Source organism: Jaculus jaculus, chromosome 14 (assembly GCF_020740685.1).
Source record: "Jaculus jaculus isolate mJacJac1 chromosome 14, mJacJac1.mat.Y.cur, whole genome shotgun sequence".
In the NCBI taxonomy this organism is placed as follows: Eukaryota; Metazoa; Chordata; class Mammalia; order Rodentia; family Dipodidae; genus Jaculus; species Jaculus jaculus.
In genome coordinates this window covers 1,602,246-1,617,052 of record NC_059115.1, presented here as the reverse complement: position 1 = coordinate 1,617,052, position 14,807 = coordinate 1,602,246, and the positions used below count along the sequence as shown (strand labels likewise).

The 14,807-nt window shown below is 53.5% G+C and overlaps 1 protein-coding gene across 1 annotated transcript in view; it reads right to left on the bottom strand.

The window, feature by feature from the left end:
- Positions 1 to 973: 973 nt before the first annotated feature.
- The window catches only part of Ltbp4 (latent transforming growth factor beta binding protein 4), a 46,051-nt gene continuing 32,217 nt past the window's right edge, over positions 974 to 14,807 (bottom strand). Inside the window, 9 exon segments of the mRNA XM_045133490.1 lie at positions 974 to 1,012; positions 2,477 to 2,629; positions 3,080 to 3,460; positions 4,330 to 4,482; positions 6,660 to 6,720; positions 6,722 to 6,807; positions 7,864 to 7,992; positions 10,577 to 10,648; positions 11,192 to 11,467. Coding sequence (XP_044989425.1) covers positions 993 to 1,012; positions 2,477 to 2,629; positions 3,080 to 3,460; positions 4,330 to 4,482; positions 6,660 to 6,720; positions 6,722 to 6,807; positions 7,864 to 7,992; positions 10,577 to 10,648; positions 11,192 to 11,467 — 1,331 coding nt within the window. The 3' untranslated portion in view covers positions 974 to 992.

Here is a 14,807-nt window from a genome sequence, read left to right as displayed (position 1 = left end):
GGGGGGGAGGGAGTGATGGAGGGAAGCACTGGGGCTCGAGCCTCCAACACCCCCCCCAAACAGCTCATCTCCCTCTTTCGGGGTACAGGGACGTCCCCCTGACACCACCATCTGCTGGCTGTGAGGGCCCAGGCATGGTGGACCGACGTCTGAGCGCCTCGGCCCTGGATTATGAAAAATGGGTGTGCAAAGAAAAAATAGTAATAACAACAACAATAATAATAATGGGGCCTGGGGAGATGGCTTAGCGGTTAAGGCATTTGCTGGCGAAGCCTAAGGACCCAGGTTCGATTCCCCAGGACCCATGTAAGCCAGATGCACAAGGGGGCGCGTGCATCTGGAGTTCGTTTGCAGTGGCTGGAGGCCCTGGCGTGCCCATTCTCTGTCGGTCTCCCCCTCCCTCCCTCTCTCGCTTTCTGCTTGCAAATAAAAATAAAAACAACATTTAAAATAATATAATAATAATAATAATAATGGAGAGGGGAGTTGGAGAGATGGCTCAGTGGTGAAAGGCGCCTTGTTTATAAAGCCTGATGGCCTGGGTTCGATTCCCCAGGACCCACGTAAGCCAGATGCAGTAAGTTGTGCATGCAGTTGGAGTTTGTTTGCAGTGGCAAGAGACCCTGGCATACCCATTCTCTCTCCCTCCCTCTCTTTCTCCTCTCTGTTGCTCAAATATTAAAAATAAAATAGTCAGGGGAGCCAGGTGTGGTGGTGCACGCCTTTAATCCCAGCACTCGGGAGGCAGAGGTAGGAGGATTGCCATGAGTTCAAGGCCACCCTGAGATGACTGAGTTAATTCCAGGTCAGCCTGGACCAGAGTGAGACCCTACCTCGAAAAACCAAAAAAAAAAAAAAAAAAGTCAGGGGCTGGAGAGATGGCTTAACGGTTAAGGTGCTTGCCTATGAAGCCTAAGGTCTCCCCAGGATCCATGGGGTGCATGCGTCTGGAGTTCATTTGCAGTGGCTGGAGGCTCTGGCACACCCATTCTCTATCTGCCTCTCTGTCTCTCTGAAATGAATAATTAATAAAATATTTTTAAAAATAAATAAGCCTGGTGTGGTGGTGCACGTCTTTAATCCCAGCAGTGGGAAGGCAGAGGTAGGAGGATCACCATGAATTCGAGGCCACCCTGAGATTACATAGTGAATTCCTGGTCAACCTGAGCTAGAGTGAGACTCTACCTCAATAAAAACAAAAAATAAATATAAATAAATACATAAAATAAAATAGGGCTGGAGAGATGGCTTAATGATTAAGGTGCTTGCCTGCAAAGCCAATCGACCCAGGTTCAATTCTCCAGTACCCACATGCCAGTAAGCCAGATGCTTGAGGTGGTTCATGCATCTGGAGTTAGTTTACAGCAGCTGGATGCCCTGGTGCACCAATTCTCTCCCTCCCTCCCTCCCTCCCTCCCTCCCTCCCTCCCTCCCTCCCTCCCTCCCTCCCTCTATCTATTTCTCTCTCGCTCACTCTCTCTGCCTTTTTCTTTCTCAAACAAAAAATAATATTTTTTTTCTAAAAAAATAGGAGTGGTGGTGCACACTTTTAATCCCAGCATTCAGGAGGCAGAGGTAGGGAGAATTGTGAGTTTGAGGCTAGCCTGGGACTACAGTGAGACCCTATCTCAAAAAAATTAAAGAAAGAAAAAATACTGATAATATTAACAACAGTGAAACAGGGAAAAAATAAAATAAAAAGGCATTTGCTTGCAAAGACTGATGGCTGAGGTTCGATTCCCCAGTACCCATGTAAAGCCAGCTGCACAAAGTGGTGCATGTGTCTGCAGTTTGTTTGCAGTGGAAAGAGGCCCTGGTGTGACCACAGTCTCCCTTTTTCTGTCTGTCTCATATAAATCAATAAAAACATTTTTTTTTGTTTTAAAATATTTATTTGATAGAGAAAGAGAGAGGCAGATAGTGAGAATGGGCACGCCAGGGCCTCTAGCCACTGCAAACAAACTTCAGACACATGAGCCACCTTGTGCAACTGGCTTACAAGGGTACTGGAGAATTGAACCTTTGTCCTTAGGCTTTGCAGGCAAGTGCTTTAACCACTAAGCCATCTGGACAGCCACCCCTCCCATTTTTTTTTTTCCAAGATAGTGTTTCACTCTAGTCCAGGCTGACCTGGAATTCACTGTGTGCTCTCGGCTATACTTATTATTAAAAAATATATATATTTTGGGTTGGGTGTGGTGGCGCATGCCTCTAATTCCAATACTCAGGAGGCAGAGGTAGGAGGATCTCCGTGAGTTCGAGCCCACCCTGCATAGTGAATTCCAGGTCAGCCTGGGCTAGAGTGAGACCCTACCCCATAAAAACAAAAAAACAAAAAAACAAACAAAAAAAAAACAACCCAAAAACCAAAAAACACTTATGTTCTCCAGACTGACCTGGTCCCTATCTGAGGTCCTTTCCCAGAGGTGCCTGACCACTTCCAGCCCCGGGTCCACCCTCCTTCCCCTCCGCTCACCCACGCAGGCCATGCGGGCCATGTCCAGGCGGTAGCCGTCGAAACAGTCGCAGGTGAAGCCTTCAGGGAGGCGCACACAGCGGCCGTGGGCGCAGCCGTCCAGGATCCCACACTCTTCAGCCTCTAGACCCTCATAGGGCTCAGTCAGGGCGCCTGTAGAGAACGCCAGCGGCCTATGACCGGAGGGCACCCCCATGCCCTCTGTGCCCCTGGCTCCCTGGGCTCATTCTGATCTGCCCCTTCCACCCCCTCACTGCAGGGGCGCTGTGGGGTGAGGTGGTTTATCCACTTGCTGGCCTAGAGGTGTTTTTGGTGTGTCCATCTGACACAGCTTTGCTATGTTTCCCCGGGTGGCCTAGAACTCACTATGTAGGCCTGGCTGGCTTCGAACACGCGGCAACCCCTGCCTCCCAGGGTCTGCGGTGACAAGCACGCGTCACCACGTCCAGCTCTCTGTTGCTCCTGTCATCCTTTTTGCCCCCGTGTCTGAGCCTGTCCTTCTTCCCGCCGGATCTCAGCATCTTCCCCCATCTTTTCTCATGCCCAGGTTTGCGTGCCCGGCCGCCCGCCTGCCTCAGTCCATCCCCGGCCTCCCTGGCTCACCAGTATAGCCTCCACGTTCAGAGGACTCCTCGGACTCCGGGAAGGAGCCACGCGTGTCCCGCGAACGGTAAGCCCAGCTGCTGCCTCGGCTGGGTGGGGCGGGAGCCTCAGACTCGTCATAGGGGCCACCATCATCCTCAAAGTCCGGCATGTCGAAGGGCGGTGCCCCGTAAGGGGCCTCCCGGCGGGCAAAGGGCCCAGGTGGGGGTGGGTAGGGGTCATAGGGCAGCACAGGAGGTGGGTACAGCTCTGGTCCATACGGGAGGCCTTGATACGGTGGGCCTATGTCTGGACCATACTCATAGGGGACTCCGAAGCCTCCCGGTCGCGGGGGGCCATAGGCCGGGGGACGCAGCACATTGCACAGGGCCTCAAAGTCATCTGTGAACACAAGCCCCATCATCAGTACCCCTCCCATGTGCCCCATCACCGGCAGGAAGAGAACCCCAGAAATGACTAGCCAGTGGCAGCCAGAGAGGCTCTCTGAAGCCACTACCCCAGGGTCTGGGGCTGATGCTGGGATGCTTAGCGACTGGGATCCAGGGTCTAGAGAGAGTAGAGTTTGGGGGCACCCTCCCCCAAGGGAGCTGGGGCTCTGAAGAAACAAGATGAGGGCGTTTAAAGGATGGGGGCTTGGGGTGGGCTTCCGGGACTGCTCACTACTGGTGGCCGTGGCGCATGAGGGGCCGGGGTGCATGGGAGGGGTCTGAGCCCCTGGGACCTGGATGCCTGATGGCTCCCGACTGGGGCCTTTGCAACTGTGTTCCTAAGGGCTGACTGAGGAGGACTCAGAGCTGGCTGGCATGTTGGTGTCTTGGGCACCTGGGTGTGGGTGCTCAAGGTCATAGGTATTGGTGGCCCATGGGTCTCCTTTGATCGGAAAATCGGGGCCAGAATGGTGGATGTGGGCAACTATTTGAGGCGTCAAGGTCCAGAGTGTTTGGAACAGGTTATGTCATAGGTTATGTCTGTGGGTTCTAGAAACCAGGAATCCAGGTTACGGGACAGCCCAGGAGCCAACGGAGCTGGATCCGTGGGAGTGGCTGCGCCAGGCCCTGGGCATCTGGCGCCTTTCCCGGGAAGTCTTCAGGATGTGATGTTAGAAATGAGATTCTGGGGTGAGCTATGACATTGGTTAAGAGGCTAAGTTTTTTTCTTAGGCGGGGCTGGGGGCCCAGGGTTTCAGCACTGAAGGCCTGGGTTGGGGTCTACAGGGCAGGGTCTTGGGTAGGCAAGGGCTGTGGCAGTACCTGAGTCCTGGGCAGGGCAGAGGGCACAGTCCATGCCCCAGGCTTCCCCATAGAGGCAGCAACACTCTGTGTAGGTGGCCTGGCGGTCCAGCCGAGGGCGGCTGCAGACGAGGTCAGGCCCCACTTCCTGCCAGCACACGCCCAGATTGTCATCTGCAAGTAATGACAGCTTGCATCAGAGGGCACTGGCGGGCACTCGGACCCTCTCAAATACACCCAGGTCCAGCCTCTATAGAAGGGAAAAAAAATTTTCCCAAGCAAGTGCCCTCAACTGCTGAGCCATCTCCCAGGCTTTTTTTTTCCCCTTTCTTTCTTTATTTTCACAATTTTTATTAACATTTTCCATAATTATAAAAAATATCCCATGGTAACACCTCCCCCTCTTTTTAGTTTTTGTGAGGCAGGGTCTCACTCTAGCCCAGGCTGACCTGGACTTCACTCTGTAGTCTCAGGCCTCGAACTCACGACGATCCTCCTACCTCTGTCTTCCGAGTAGTGGGATTAAAGGTGTGCGCCACCGCACCCGGCTCTGTTTTTTATTTTGTCGTTTTTTGTTTTTTGAAATGGTCTCACTACCTAACCCAGGCTTCCCTGCAATTTGTTCTCTTCCTACCTCTGCCTTTTAAAAAATTTTTTTGTTTCTTTTCATTTATTCGAGTGACAGAGAGAGAAAGAGGAGAGAGAGAGAGAGAGAGAGAGAGAACGGGCGCACCAGGTCTTCCAGCCACTGCAAATGAACTCCAGACGTGTGTGTCCCCTTGTGCATCTGGCTAACATGGGTCCTGGGGAATCGAGCCTCGACCCAGAGTCCTTTGGCTTCACAGGCAAGCACTTAACCACAAACCATCTCTCCAGCCCACTACCTCAGCCTTTTGAGTAGCTAGGATAACAGGTGTACACCATTACACCTTGCACTTTCTGGACATTACTAATACATAGTGAGTTCCAGGTCAGCCTGGACTAGACTGAGACCCTCCCTCCCATAAAAAGGACCGCATTAAAAATCTGAAAATTGGGCTGGAGAGATGGCTTTGCGGTTAAGGCACATGCCTGTGAAGCCAAAGGACCCAGGTTCTATTCTCCAGGTCCTACGTAAGCCAGATGCACATGGTGGCGCCTGCGTCTGGAGTTCGTTCGCAGTAGCTAGAGGCCCTGGCAAGCCCATTCTCTCTCTCTCTCTCTCCCTGTCTCTAATAAATAAATAAAAATAATTTAAAAATCTGAAAATTGGGCTGGAGAAGATGGTTTAGTGGTTAAGGCATTTGCCTGCAAAGCCAAAGGACCTCGGTTCGATTCCCCAGTACCCACATAAGCCAGATGCACAAGGGGGCACACACATCTGGAGTTCATCTGCAGTGGCTGGAGGCCCTGGTGCGCCCATTCTCTCTGTCCCTCTTTCTCTCTCTCTATCTTTTTTCTCTCTCTCAAATAAATAAAACATATTTTTTTTTAAAGTCTGAAAATTTAGAGGATATTGTAGGAAGAAGAAATGAAAGACAGTTTGGGACAGAAGACCACAGCACAGATGACCAGAGAGATAGAGACTCGAGACAGATGGACCAAGGCCTAGTGGTGGCGCACGCCTTTAGCCCCAGCAGTTGAGAGGCAGAGGTAGGAAGATTGTTGTGAGTTCCAGGTCAGCCTGGGCTAGAGCAAGACCCTACCTCTCGAAACAACAACAACAAAAGTCTGGTAGATGGAGATTTGGGAGCTGGGGAGATGGTTCAGTGGGTAAAGGCGCTTGCTTGCAAAGCCTGACATCCCGGGTTCAATTCCCCAGTACCCATGTAAAGCCAGATGCACAAAGTGGCACATGCATCTGGAGTCCATTTACAGCAGCAGGAGGACCTAGTGTGCCCATTCTCTCTCTCCCCTTCCAGCTCTAAAGTAAGTAAATACATAAACAAAAGAGAAACTTAAGACAGATGGACAGAACTCTACAAAGAAAGTCTGATCAAGAGGAGAAAGCTCCCTATTTCTCTCTCTCAAATAAATAAGTAAAAATAAAATATTTAAAAAAAAAACAAGAGGAGAAAGCCAGGCGTGGTAGCCCACACCTTTAACCCCAGCACTCAGGCGGCAGAGGTAGGAGGATCGCCGTGAGTTCGAGGCCACCCTGAGACTACATAGTGAATTCAGGTCAGCCTGGGCTAGAGCGAGACACTACCTTGGACAACCAACCCAACAAACAAGACAAGACAAAAAGCTTTTGCCTTTAACCACCAGGCCTGTTCCCCAGGCAAGGTTGGGGTCCAAGGGGGCGTGGCCTAACGCCTGGCTAGAGGCTGGTGGGGAGGGGAGCGCAGGGAGGCGCTGGCGGGGGCCCTTACCCAGGCTCTGGCTCTCGTTGGAGACGCAGCGGCGCCGGGAGCCGTCCAGCACGAGGGGGGGGCTCGCACGTGCAGTGATAAGAGCCCACCGTGTTGACGCAGCGGCCGCCTTCGCAAGCTGGCTCCTCGTCGGCGCATTCGTCGTTATCTAGGGAGGCATGGAGCCGTAGGGTTCCAGGGGTAGCCCGTGCCCATTGCTCCTCCCCAGTGCCCCTGGCAGCGGGGTTATATACGTGCAGTGTAGACGTGGTCAGACCAGGGTTGGGACAGTTGGGGGTGCCCATTGCTCCTCCCCAGTGCCCCTGGCAGCGGGGTTATATACGTGCAATGTAGACGTGGTCAGACCAGGGTTGGGACAGTTGGGGGCGCCCATTGCTCCTCCCCAGTGCCCCTGGCAGTGGGGTTATATACATGCAGTGTAGACGTGGTCAGACCAGGGTTGGGACAGTTGGGGGTGCCCATTGCTCCTCCCCAGTGCCCCTGGCAGTGGGGTTATATACGTGCAGTGTAGACGTGGTCAGACCAGGGTTGGGACAGTTGGGGGTGCCCATTGCTCCTCCCCAGTGCCCCTGGCAGCGGGGTTATATACGTGCAATGTAGACGTGGTCAGACCAGGGTTGGGACAGTTGGGGGTGCCCATTTCTCCTCCCCAGTGCCCCTGGCAGTGGGGTTATATACGTGCAATGTAGACGTGGTCAGACCAGGGTTGGGACAGTTGGGGGTGCCCATTTCTCCTCCCCAGTGCCCCTGGCAGCGGGGTTATATCCGTGCAGTGTAGACGTGGTCAGACCAGGGTTGGGACAGTTGGGGGTGCCCGTTTCTCCTACCCAGTGCCCCTGGCAGTGGGGTTATATACGTGCAGTGTAGACGTGGTCAGACCAGGGTTGGGACAGTTGGGGGGTGCCCATTGCTCCTCCCCAGTGCCCCTGGCAGCGGGGTTATATACGTGCAATGTAGACGTGGTCAGACCAGGGTTGGGACAGTTGGGGGTGCCCATTTCTCCTCCCCAGTGCCCCTGGCAGTGGGGTTATATCCGTGCAGTGTAGACGTGGTCAGACCAGGGTTGGGACAGTTGGGGGGTGCCCATTTCTCCTCCCCAGTGCCCCTGGCAGTGGGACTACTTATGTGCATGCAGGGTAGATGGCCAGGCGTGTTTGGGACAGGTGGGGGGCTGGCTGGCGGGGGGGCTAGGTCGGCCTCTTACCGATGCACTCCAGCCGCCGTGCGTGGTAGTAGAAGCCATTGCTGCAGTAACACGAGTACCCCGGGGCTGTGTTCACGCACACCCCGCTCTTGCACACCTGGTCCCGGAAGAGCTGGCATTCATCCACATCTGTGGGAAGTGGGGGAGAGAGACAACGGGGTGCTCTGGGAAAGAGGAGGGGACTGTGGAATGGCTGGGCATGATCGGAGAAAACCAGCCGGAGAGAAAGGGTGGCGAGAGATGGAGCCGGGCGGCAGGGGTGGGGTGGAGGGGAGAAGGCCCATGGTGGGGGGGACGGGGAGCCAGATGAGAGAAAGGAAGATAGGGTGGGCCGGGGAGGAGGCTTGTGAACAGGGCCATGGAGCTGAGTGCAGTGGCCAGCACCCACACAAAAAGTGATGTTCAGCCGTACATGCCCAGCACCGAGGGGCAGACAGGACAGCCGGTTTTGGCCTCCACGGAGTGTATGCACAAAACACACATGCACACACACACACACACAACACACACATACACACACACAGACAACTACACATACACACCAAAATGAATAAATAAATAAAAACTTTAGGTCTGGAGAGATGGCTTAGTGGTTAAGGCATTTTCCTGCAAAGCCAAAGGACCCAGGTTCGATTCCCCAGGACCCACATAAGCCAGACGTACAGGGTGGCACATGCCTCTGGAGTTCATGTGCAACAGCTGAAGGCCCCAGTGCGCCCATTCTCTCTGTCTGCCTCTTTCTCTCTAATAAATAAAAATTTTTAAAGATTTTCTTTTTAAATTTAAAACAGGGGCTGGAGAGATGGCTTAGCGGCTAAGGCGCTTGCCTGCAAAGCCAAAGGACTTCTGTTTGATTCCCTAGGACCCAGGTAAACCAGATGTACAAGGTGGCACGTGCATCTGGAGTTCGTTTGTAGTGGTTGGAAGACCTGGTGCGCCCATTCTCCTTCTCTCTCTCTGCCTCTTTCCATCTCTCAAATAAATTAAAATACAATTCAAAACAGAAAGAAAGAAGCCAGGTGTGGTAGCGCCCACCTTTAATACTTTAATACTCAGGGGGCCAAGGTAGGAGGAGTTATGATTTCAAGGCCAGCCTGAGATTACATAATGAATTCCAGGTCAGCCTGGGATAGAATGAGACCCTACCTAAAAAAAAAGAAAGAAAGAAAGAAAAGAGCCAGGTGTGGTACAGCATGCCCACAATTTAGAACGTGGTGAGAGACCAGAAGTTCAAGGCTGGTCAGCCTCAGCTAGAGCAGTGGCTAAGGCGCTTGCCTGCAAAGCTAAAGGACCTCAGTTCAATTCCCCAGTGCCCAAGTAAACCAGATGCACAAGGTGGAATGCATCTGGAGTTCATTTGCAGTGGCTGGAAGCCCTGGTGCGCCCATTCTTTCTCATTCTGCCACTTTCCTTCTCTTGAAATAAATAAATAAAAACAAGATATATATTTTTAAATGTTAAAAAAAAAAAAAAAGACCAGCCAGGGCTACATGAGACCCTGACCCAAAACAAAGCCAAAACCCAAGAGCTGGAGGTGCAGGTGGGTTGGCAGATGCTTGCTTTGGATGCTCCGAGCCCTGGGTCTGGTCCTGGGCACCCAGCCAACTGGCTGTGGCAAGGCATGCCTGTGATGCAGCTCTCAGGATGTGGAGGCAGTAAGGTCAGAAGTTCAAAGACATCCTCAGCTATGCAGCAAGTTCAAGGCCAGCCTGAGCCACATGACAGTGTCTCAAATCCCCTCCCCCAGAAGAAAACAAAAATTAGAAATCTGAGTGTGGTGGTATATGCCTGCAAACCCAAGTCTCAGGAGGCTGAAGAGGATCAAAACTTAAAAAAAAAAAAAATTAAAAAGTGCCGGGCGTGGTGGTGCACGCCTTTAATCCCAGCACTGGGGAGGTAGAGGTGGGAGGATTGCGTGAGTCCAAGGCCACCCTGAGACTGCATAGTGGATTCCAGGTCAGCCAGGGATAGAGTGAGACCCTACCTCGAAAAACCAAAAAAAAAAAAAAAAAAAAAAAGAAAGAAAAAGAAAATCTTGAGGCTAGCCTGGGCTATATAAGGAGATCCCTGTCTCAACATCTCCCTTGTAAAAGTAAAAAAGGAGGCCAGTGTGGTGGCGCACACCTTTAATCCCAACATTCTGGAGGGCAGAAGTAGGAGGATCTCTGTGAGTTCAAGGCCAGCCTGAGACTTCATAGTGAATTCCAGCTCAACCTGGGCTAGAGTGAGAACCTACCTCGAAAAACCAAAAAATAAAATAAAATAAAACAACAGAGGAGTGCTCAGCACTGCAGTATCTCTATCACGCCTTCCAAGGCTCAGGGTCCATTGCGGAAGAGGTGGCAGAAAGAATGTAAGAGGCAAAGGAAGGGTAGGACTCCTTACAATGTACTCTCCCAGACACAAAATGGCCTGGATATCCATGACCTCACAGCGCCTGACACTACCTACACAAGACCATCATACGAGGAGGAAAAGATCATGACATCAAAATAAAAGAGAGACTGATTGAGATGGGGAGGGGCTATGATGGAGAGTGGAGTTTCAAAGGGGAAAGTGGGGGCAGGGAGGGAATTACCGTTTACAATCATGGAAGTTGTCAATTAAAAGAAAATTAAGAAAAAAAAAAAAAAGAACAGGAAGAGACAGAGGCGGGGTGAGGCAGAGCTGAGCCTGGGGGGCCGAGCATGGGTGAAGCCCGCGGCTGTCTCACCTCTGCGGACGCTCAGATCTCCACTGGGTGCCAGATAGCCCCGGCCGTGGGGACACAGCGACAGGTATTCAGCTGCACACAGAAGAAAAGATGAGGGCTGGAGAGATGGCTTAGCGGTTAAGTGCTTGCCTGTGAAGCCTAAGGACCCCGGTTCGAGGCTCGGTTCCCCAGGTCCCACGTTAGCCAGATGCACAAGGGGGCGCACGCGTCTGGAGTTCGTTTGCAGAGGCTGGAAGCCCTGGCGCGCCCATTCTCTCTCTCTCCCTCTATCTGTCTTTCTCTCTGTGTCTGTCGCTCTCAAATAAATAAATTAAAAAAAAATTAAAAAAGAAAAGATGAATCCGCACACCTGAGTCCCAGCTGCCACCTGAGCCCACTGAGCTTGCTCGGCCCCCACCCAAGTCAAGTCCCAAGGGCCCTGCCCGCCAGCGCCCACCTCTCAGCTCCATGCCCAGCTGGTGGCAGATCGCCCACTCTTGCCCTGGCAGCAAGCAGCCAGAGCTCAGCCTCAGGTCCCAATGTGCACTTTCTCCTAGTCCGCATGCCACCCCCCCCCCCGTGTTTGTGCCACAGACCCGCCAGCCCTGCGCCCACGCCCCCAGGCCCACGCCCAACCTGTCTCGGTGCCCGGGCACTGCTGGATTCGGCAGCCGTTGCCCCAGCCCTCGCCCACGGTGCAGCAGCACTCCTGCCACGTGACATTCCGGGCCAAGATGTTGTCGCAGGCGTCCGGGGCCGCCGTGTCGAAGTAACATTCCCGGCGCCCGCTGCCGCTGCCCGCAGGCCCGTGCCTGGGCGCGCTGGGCCTGCGCGGCGGAGGTGGTGGCGGGGGGAGCCCCGCTGGAAGATTGGGGCTGGCAGGTGCCTGGGGCTGTGATCCTGGGAATGTGCCTGGGGAGACATGGGACTTTAGCCAGGGATGGCTGGAGCCTCTGCCCCCCCCCCACACACACTCCGCTATCATAAATTGGGGGAGGGGGGCTTCAGAGCAAAAAGGCACCAGCCATCATGTACAATCAGACCCCATCGTTCTCTTATTTTATTTGTTTATTTGCAAGCAGACACACAGACAGACAGAGAACGGACATGCGGGGGGGGGCCTCTAGACAAAAGATGCATGTTGTGGGGAATTGAACTTGGGTCGTTAGAATTGGCAGGCAAGTACCTCAACCACTAAGCCATCTCTCCAGCCCTATTTTATTTTATTTTTTTTTTCAAGGTAGGGTCTCACTCTGGCCCAGGCTGACCTGGAATTCACTATGGAGTCTCAGAGTGGCCTTGAATTTATGGCTATCCTCCTACCTCTGCCTCCCGAGTGCTAAGACTAAAGGCGTGCGCCACTACGCCTGGCCTCTATTTCTTTTCTTTCTTTTTTATTTTGAGACAGGATGTCATGTAGCCCAGGCTGGCCTGAAAAATGCCATGTAATGAAGACCTGTGACCTGTGGATCTTCCCACGGCCACCTCTTGAGTGCTGGGATTTCAGGCATGCACCCAATTTATGCAGTGCAGGGAATTAATTAAACCTAGGGCTTTGAGCACTTTAGACAGATGATCTACCAACTGAGCTACAACCCCAGCTTTTTCTTTTTGTTTGTTTTTGAGGTAAGGTCTCGCTCTAGTCCAGGTTGACCTGGAATTACAGTGAGGCTGGCCTTGAGCTCACAATGATCCTCCTACCTCAGCCTTCCAACTGGTGGGATTAAAGACGTGCGCCACCATACCATGCCCGTCCCCCAGCTCACTATTTTTTTTTGTTTGCTTTTGAGACTGGGTTTCACTTTGTATCTTAGGCCGACTTGAAAGAACGGCAGTCCTCCTGCCTCAGCCTCCCTGAGTGCTGGGTTTCCAAGTGAGAGCTTTCTCCTGGGCTCACCTGCAGGCTGCTAATCTTGGGCTTCCAGACCTCCCCCATCGCTGTGGCTGCACTTCAAATGGTGACGGGATTGTCCCCGTTTTCTGAAATGCGGCTCTGAGTCTTCCCACGGTATGTCCCAAACTGGCCCAGAACCTTGACCCCCAAACTTAGGCCTGGTCCTGGATACACAGGTCCCTCCACTGGTTGCCCCACAGCTTGTCCACATGGCTCTTGGGTTTCCCCCCCACACCCGTCTTCCCTCCCTTATCATAGCTCATCTTGGTCCAGCCCTGTCCTCTCTGACCCCGGTTCCTGCCCCAGCCTGCTTCCTAAACTCCCAGCTCCAGGGTCACCCCTGTTTAATCACTTCCATATGGCAGCCGGAGGGAGATTTCAGCATCTGGCTACGCACTTTTCCCGCTTGAAAGCTTGCACGGCATGAGGCCTCAGTGAGAAGTCCGACTTCTTCCTGACACCCGGGGGAGGTTTAATTAGGATTTGGAAGCTAACCCCTCAACAGTATTAGTGAGGTTCACCTTTTGGGTATGCCTGAGGACTAACTGTGGGAAGAAAAGAGCCACGGCGCCAACCCCAGGGCTGGGGCCGCGGACCTAAACTAGGAAAAATGGAGGTCACGGGGCATTTCTCCGTCTTCTGATCCACCTAGGTGTGAGCAAGCGGCCTCCTGCCTCCATGTCTCCACATGAACTATTAAACTGTTAAGCCATACACCAAAACAATCCTTCCTTCCCTCAGGTCCTTCCAGCACCCGTCCATCCTCCTCCTCCTCCTCTTCTGTGGCCACCTGACTCTTCACTCTCCAAACCAGAACCAGAGGGTTCATATCGGCTCTCACAAGGTGCCAGGGCTTTCAGGCTATGCCTTTGACCTGTCCTCTGCCAAGAATGGCCCCTCACACATTGCACCTCCTTCTTTCTGCTTATCCAACACAAGTCAGACACTGTCCCCGTCAGGAAGTCCTCCCCAGTCCTTTTCTCAGGCTGATCTGGCCACCTCCTTTTCCCCTACAGCTGTGATCTCTCTGCTCATCCATCTGTTCTCCTCCCTACTCCAGATACCTGTGGGTTGTCACGACTTCCTGACTTCCTATGCTTGTCTCCCAACTGGAGTGCTTTTCTCAACACTGAGGAATAAACACAGGATCTTAAATATAAGTTGGGCAGATTCCAGTGCTCTTCTACTGAGCCACGACCCCAGCCCCTCACTGTGGATCCTAGACAAGTGCTCTTCCTCTGAGCCACGCCCCCAGCCCCTCACTGTGGACTCTAGACAAGTGCTCTACCTCTGAGCCACGTCCTCAGCCCCTCGCTGTGGACTCTAGACAAGTGCTCTACCTCTGAGCCACGCCCCCAGCCCCTCACTGTGGATTCTAGACAAGTGCTCTACCTCTGAGCCACGCCCCCAGCCCCTCACTGTGGATCCTAGACAAGTGCTCTACCTCTGAGCCACGCCCCAGCCCCTCACTGTGGATTCTAGACAAGTGCTCTACCTCTGAGCCACGTCCTCAGCCCCTCACTGTGGACTCTAGACAAGTGCTCTACCTCTGAGCCACGCCCCCAGCCCCTCACTGTGGATTCTAGACAAGTGCTCTACCTCTGAGCCACGCCCCAGCCCCTCACTGTGGACTCTAGACAAGTGCTCTTCCTCTGAGCCACGCCCCCAGCCCCTCACTGTGGACTCTAGACAAGTGCTCTATCTCTGAGCCACGTCCTCAGCCCCTCACTGTGGACTCTAGACAAGTGCTCTACTCCTGAGCCACACCCCCAGCCCCTCACTGTGGATCTAGACAAGTGCTCTACCTCTGATCCACGCCCCCAGCCCCTCACTGTGGACTCTAGACAAGTGCTCTACCTCTGAGCCACGCCCCCAGCCCCTCACTGTGGATCTAGACAAGTGCTCTACCTCTGATCCACGCCCCCAGCCCCTCACTGTGGACTCTAGACAAGGGCTCTACCTCTGAGCCACGCCCCCAGCCCCTCACTGTGGATCTAGACAAGTGCTCTACCTCTGAGCCACGCCCCCAGCCCCTCACTGTGGACTCTAGACAAGTGCTCTACCTCTGATCCACGCCCCCAGCCCCTCACTGTGGACTCTAGACAAGGGCTCTACCTCTGAGCCACGCCCCCAGCCCCTCACTGTGGATCTAGACAAGTGCTCTACCTCTGAGCCACGCCCCCAGCCCCTCACTGTGGACTCTAGACAAGTGCTCTACCTCTGATCCACGCCCCCAGCCCCTCACTGTGGATCTAGACAAGTGCTCTACCTCTGAGCCACGCCCCCCAGCCCCTCACTGTGGACTCTAGACAAGGGCTCTACCTCTGAGCCACGCCCCCAGCCCCTCACTGTGGATCT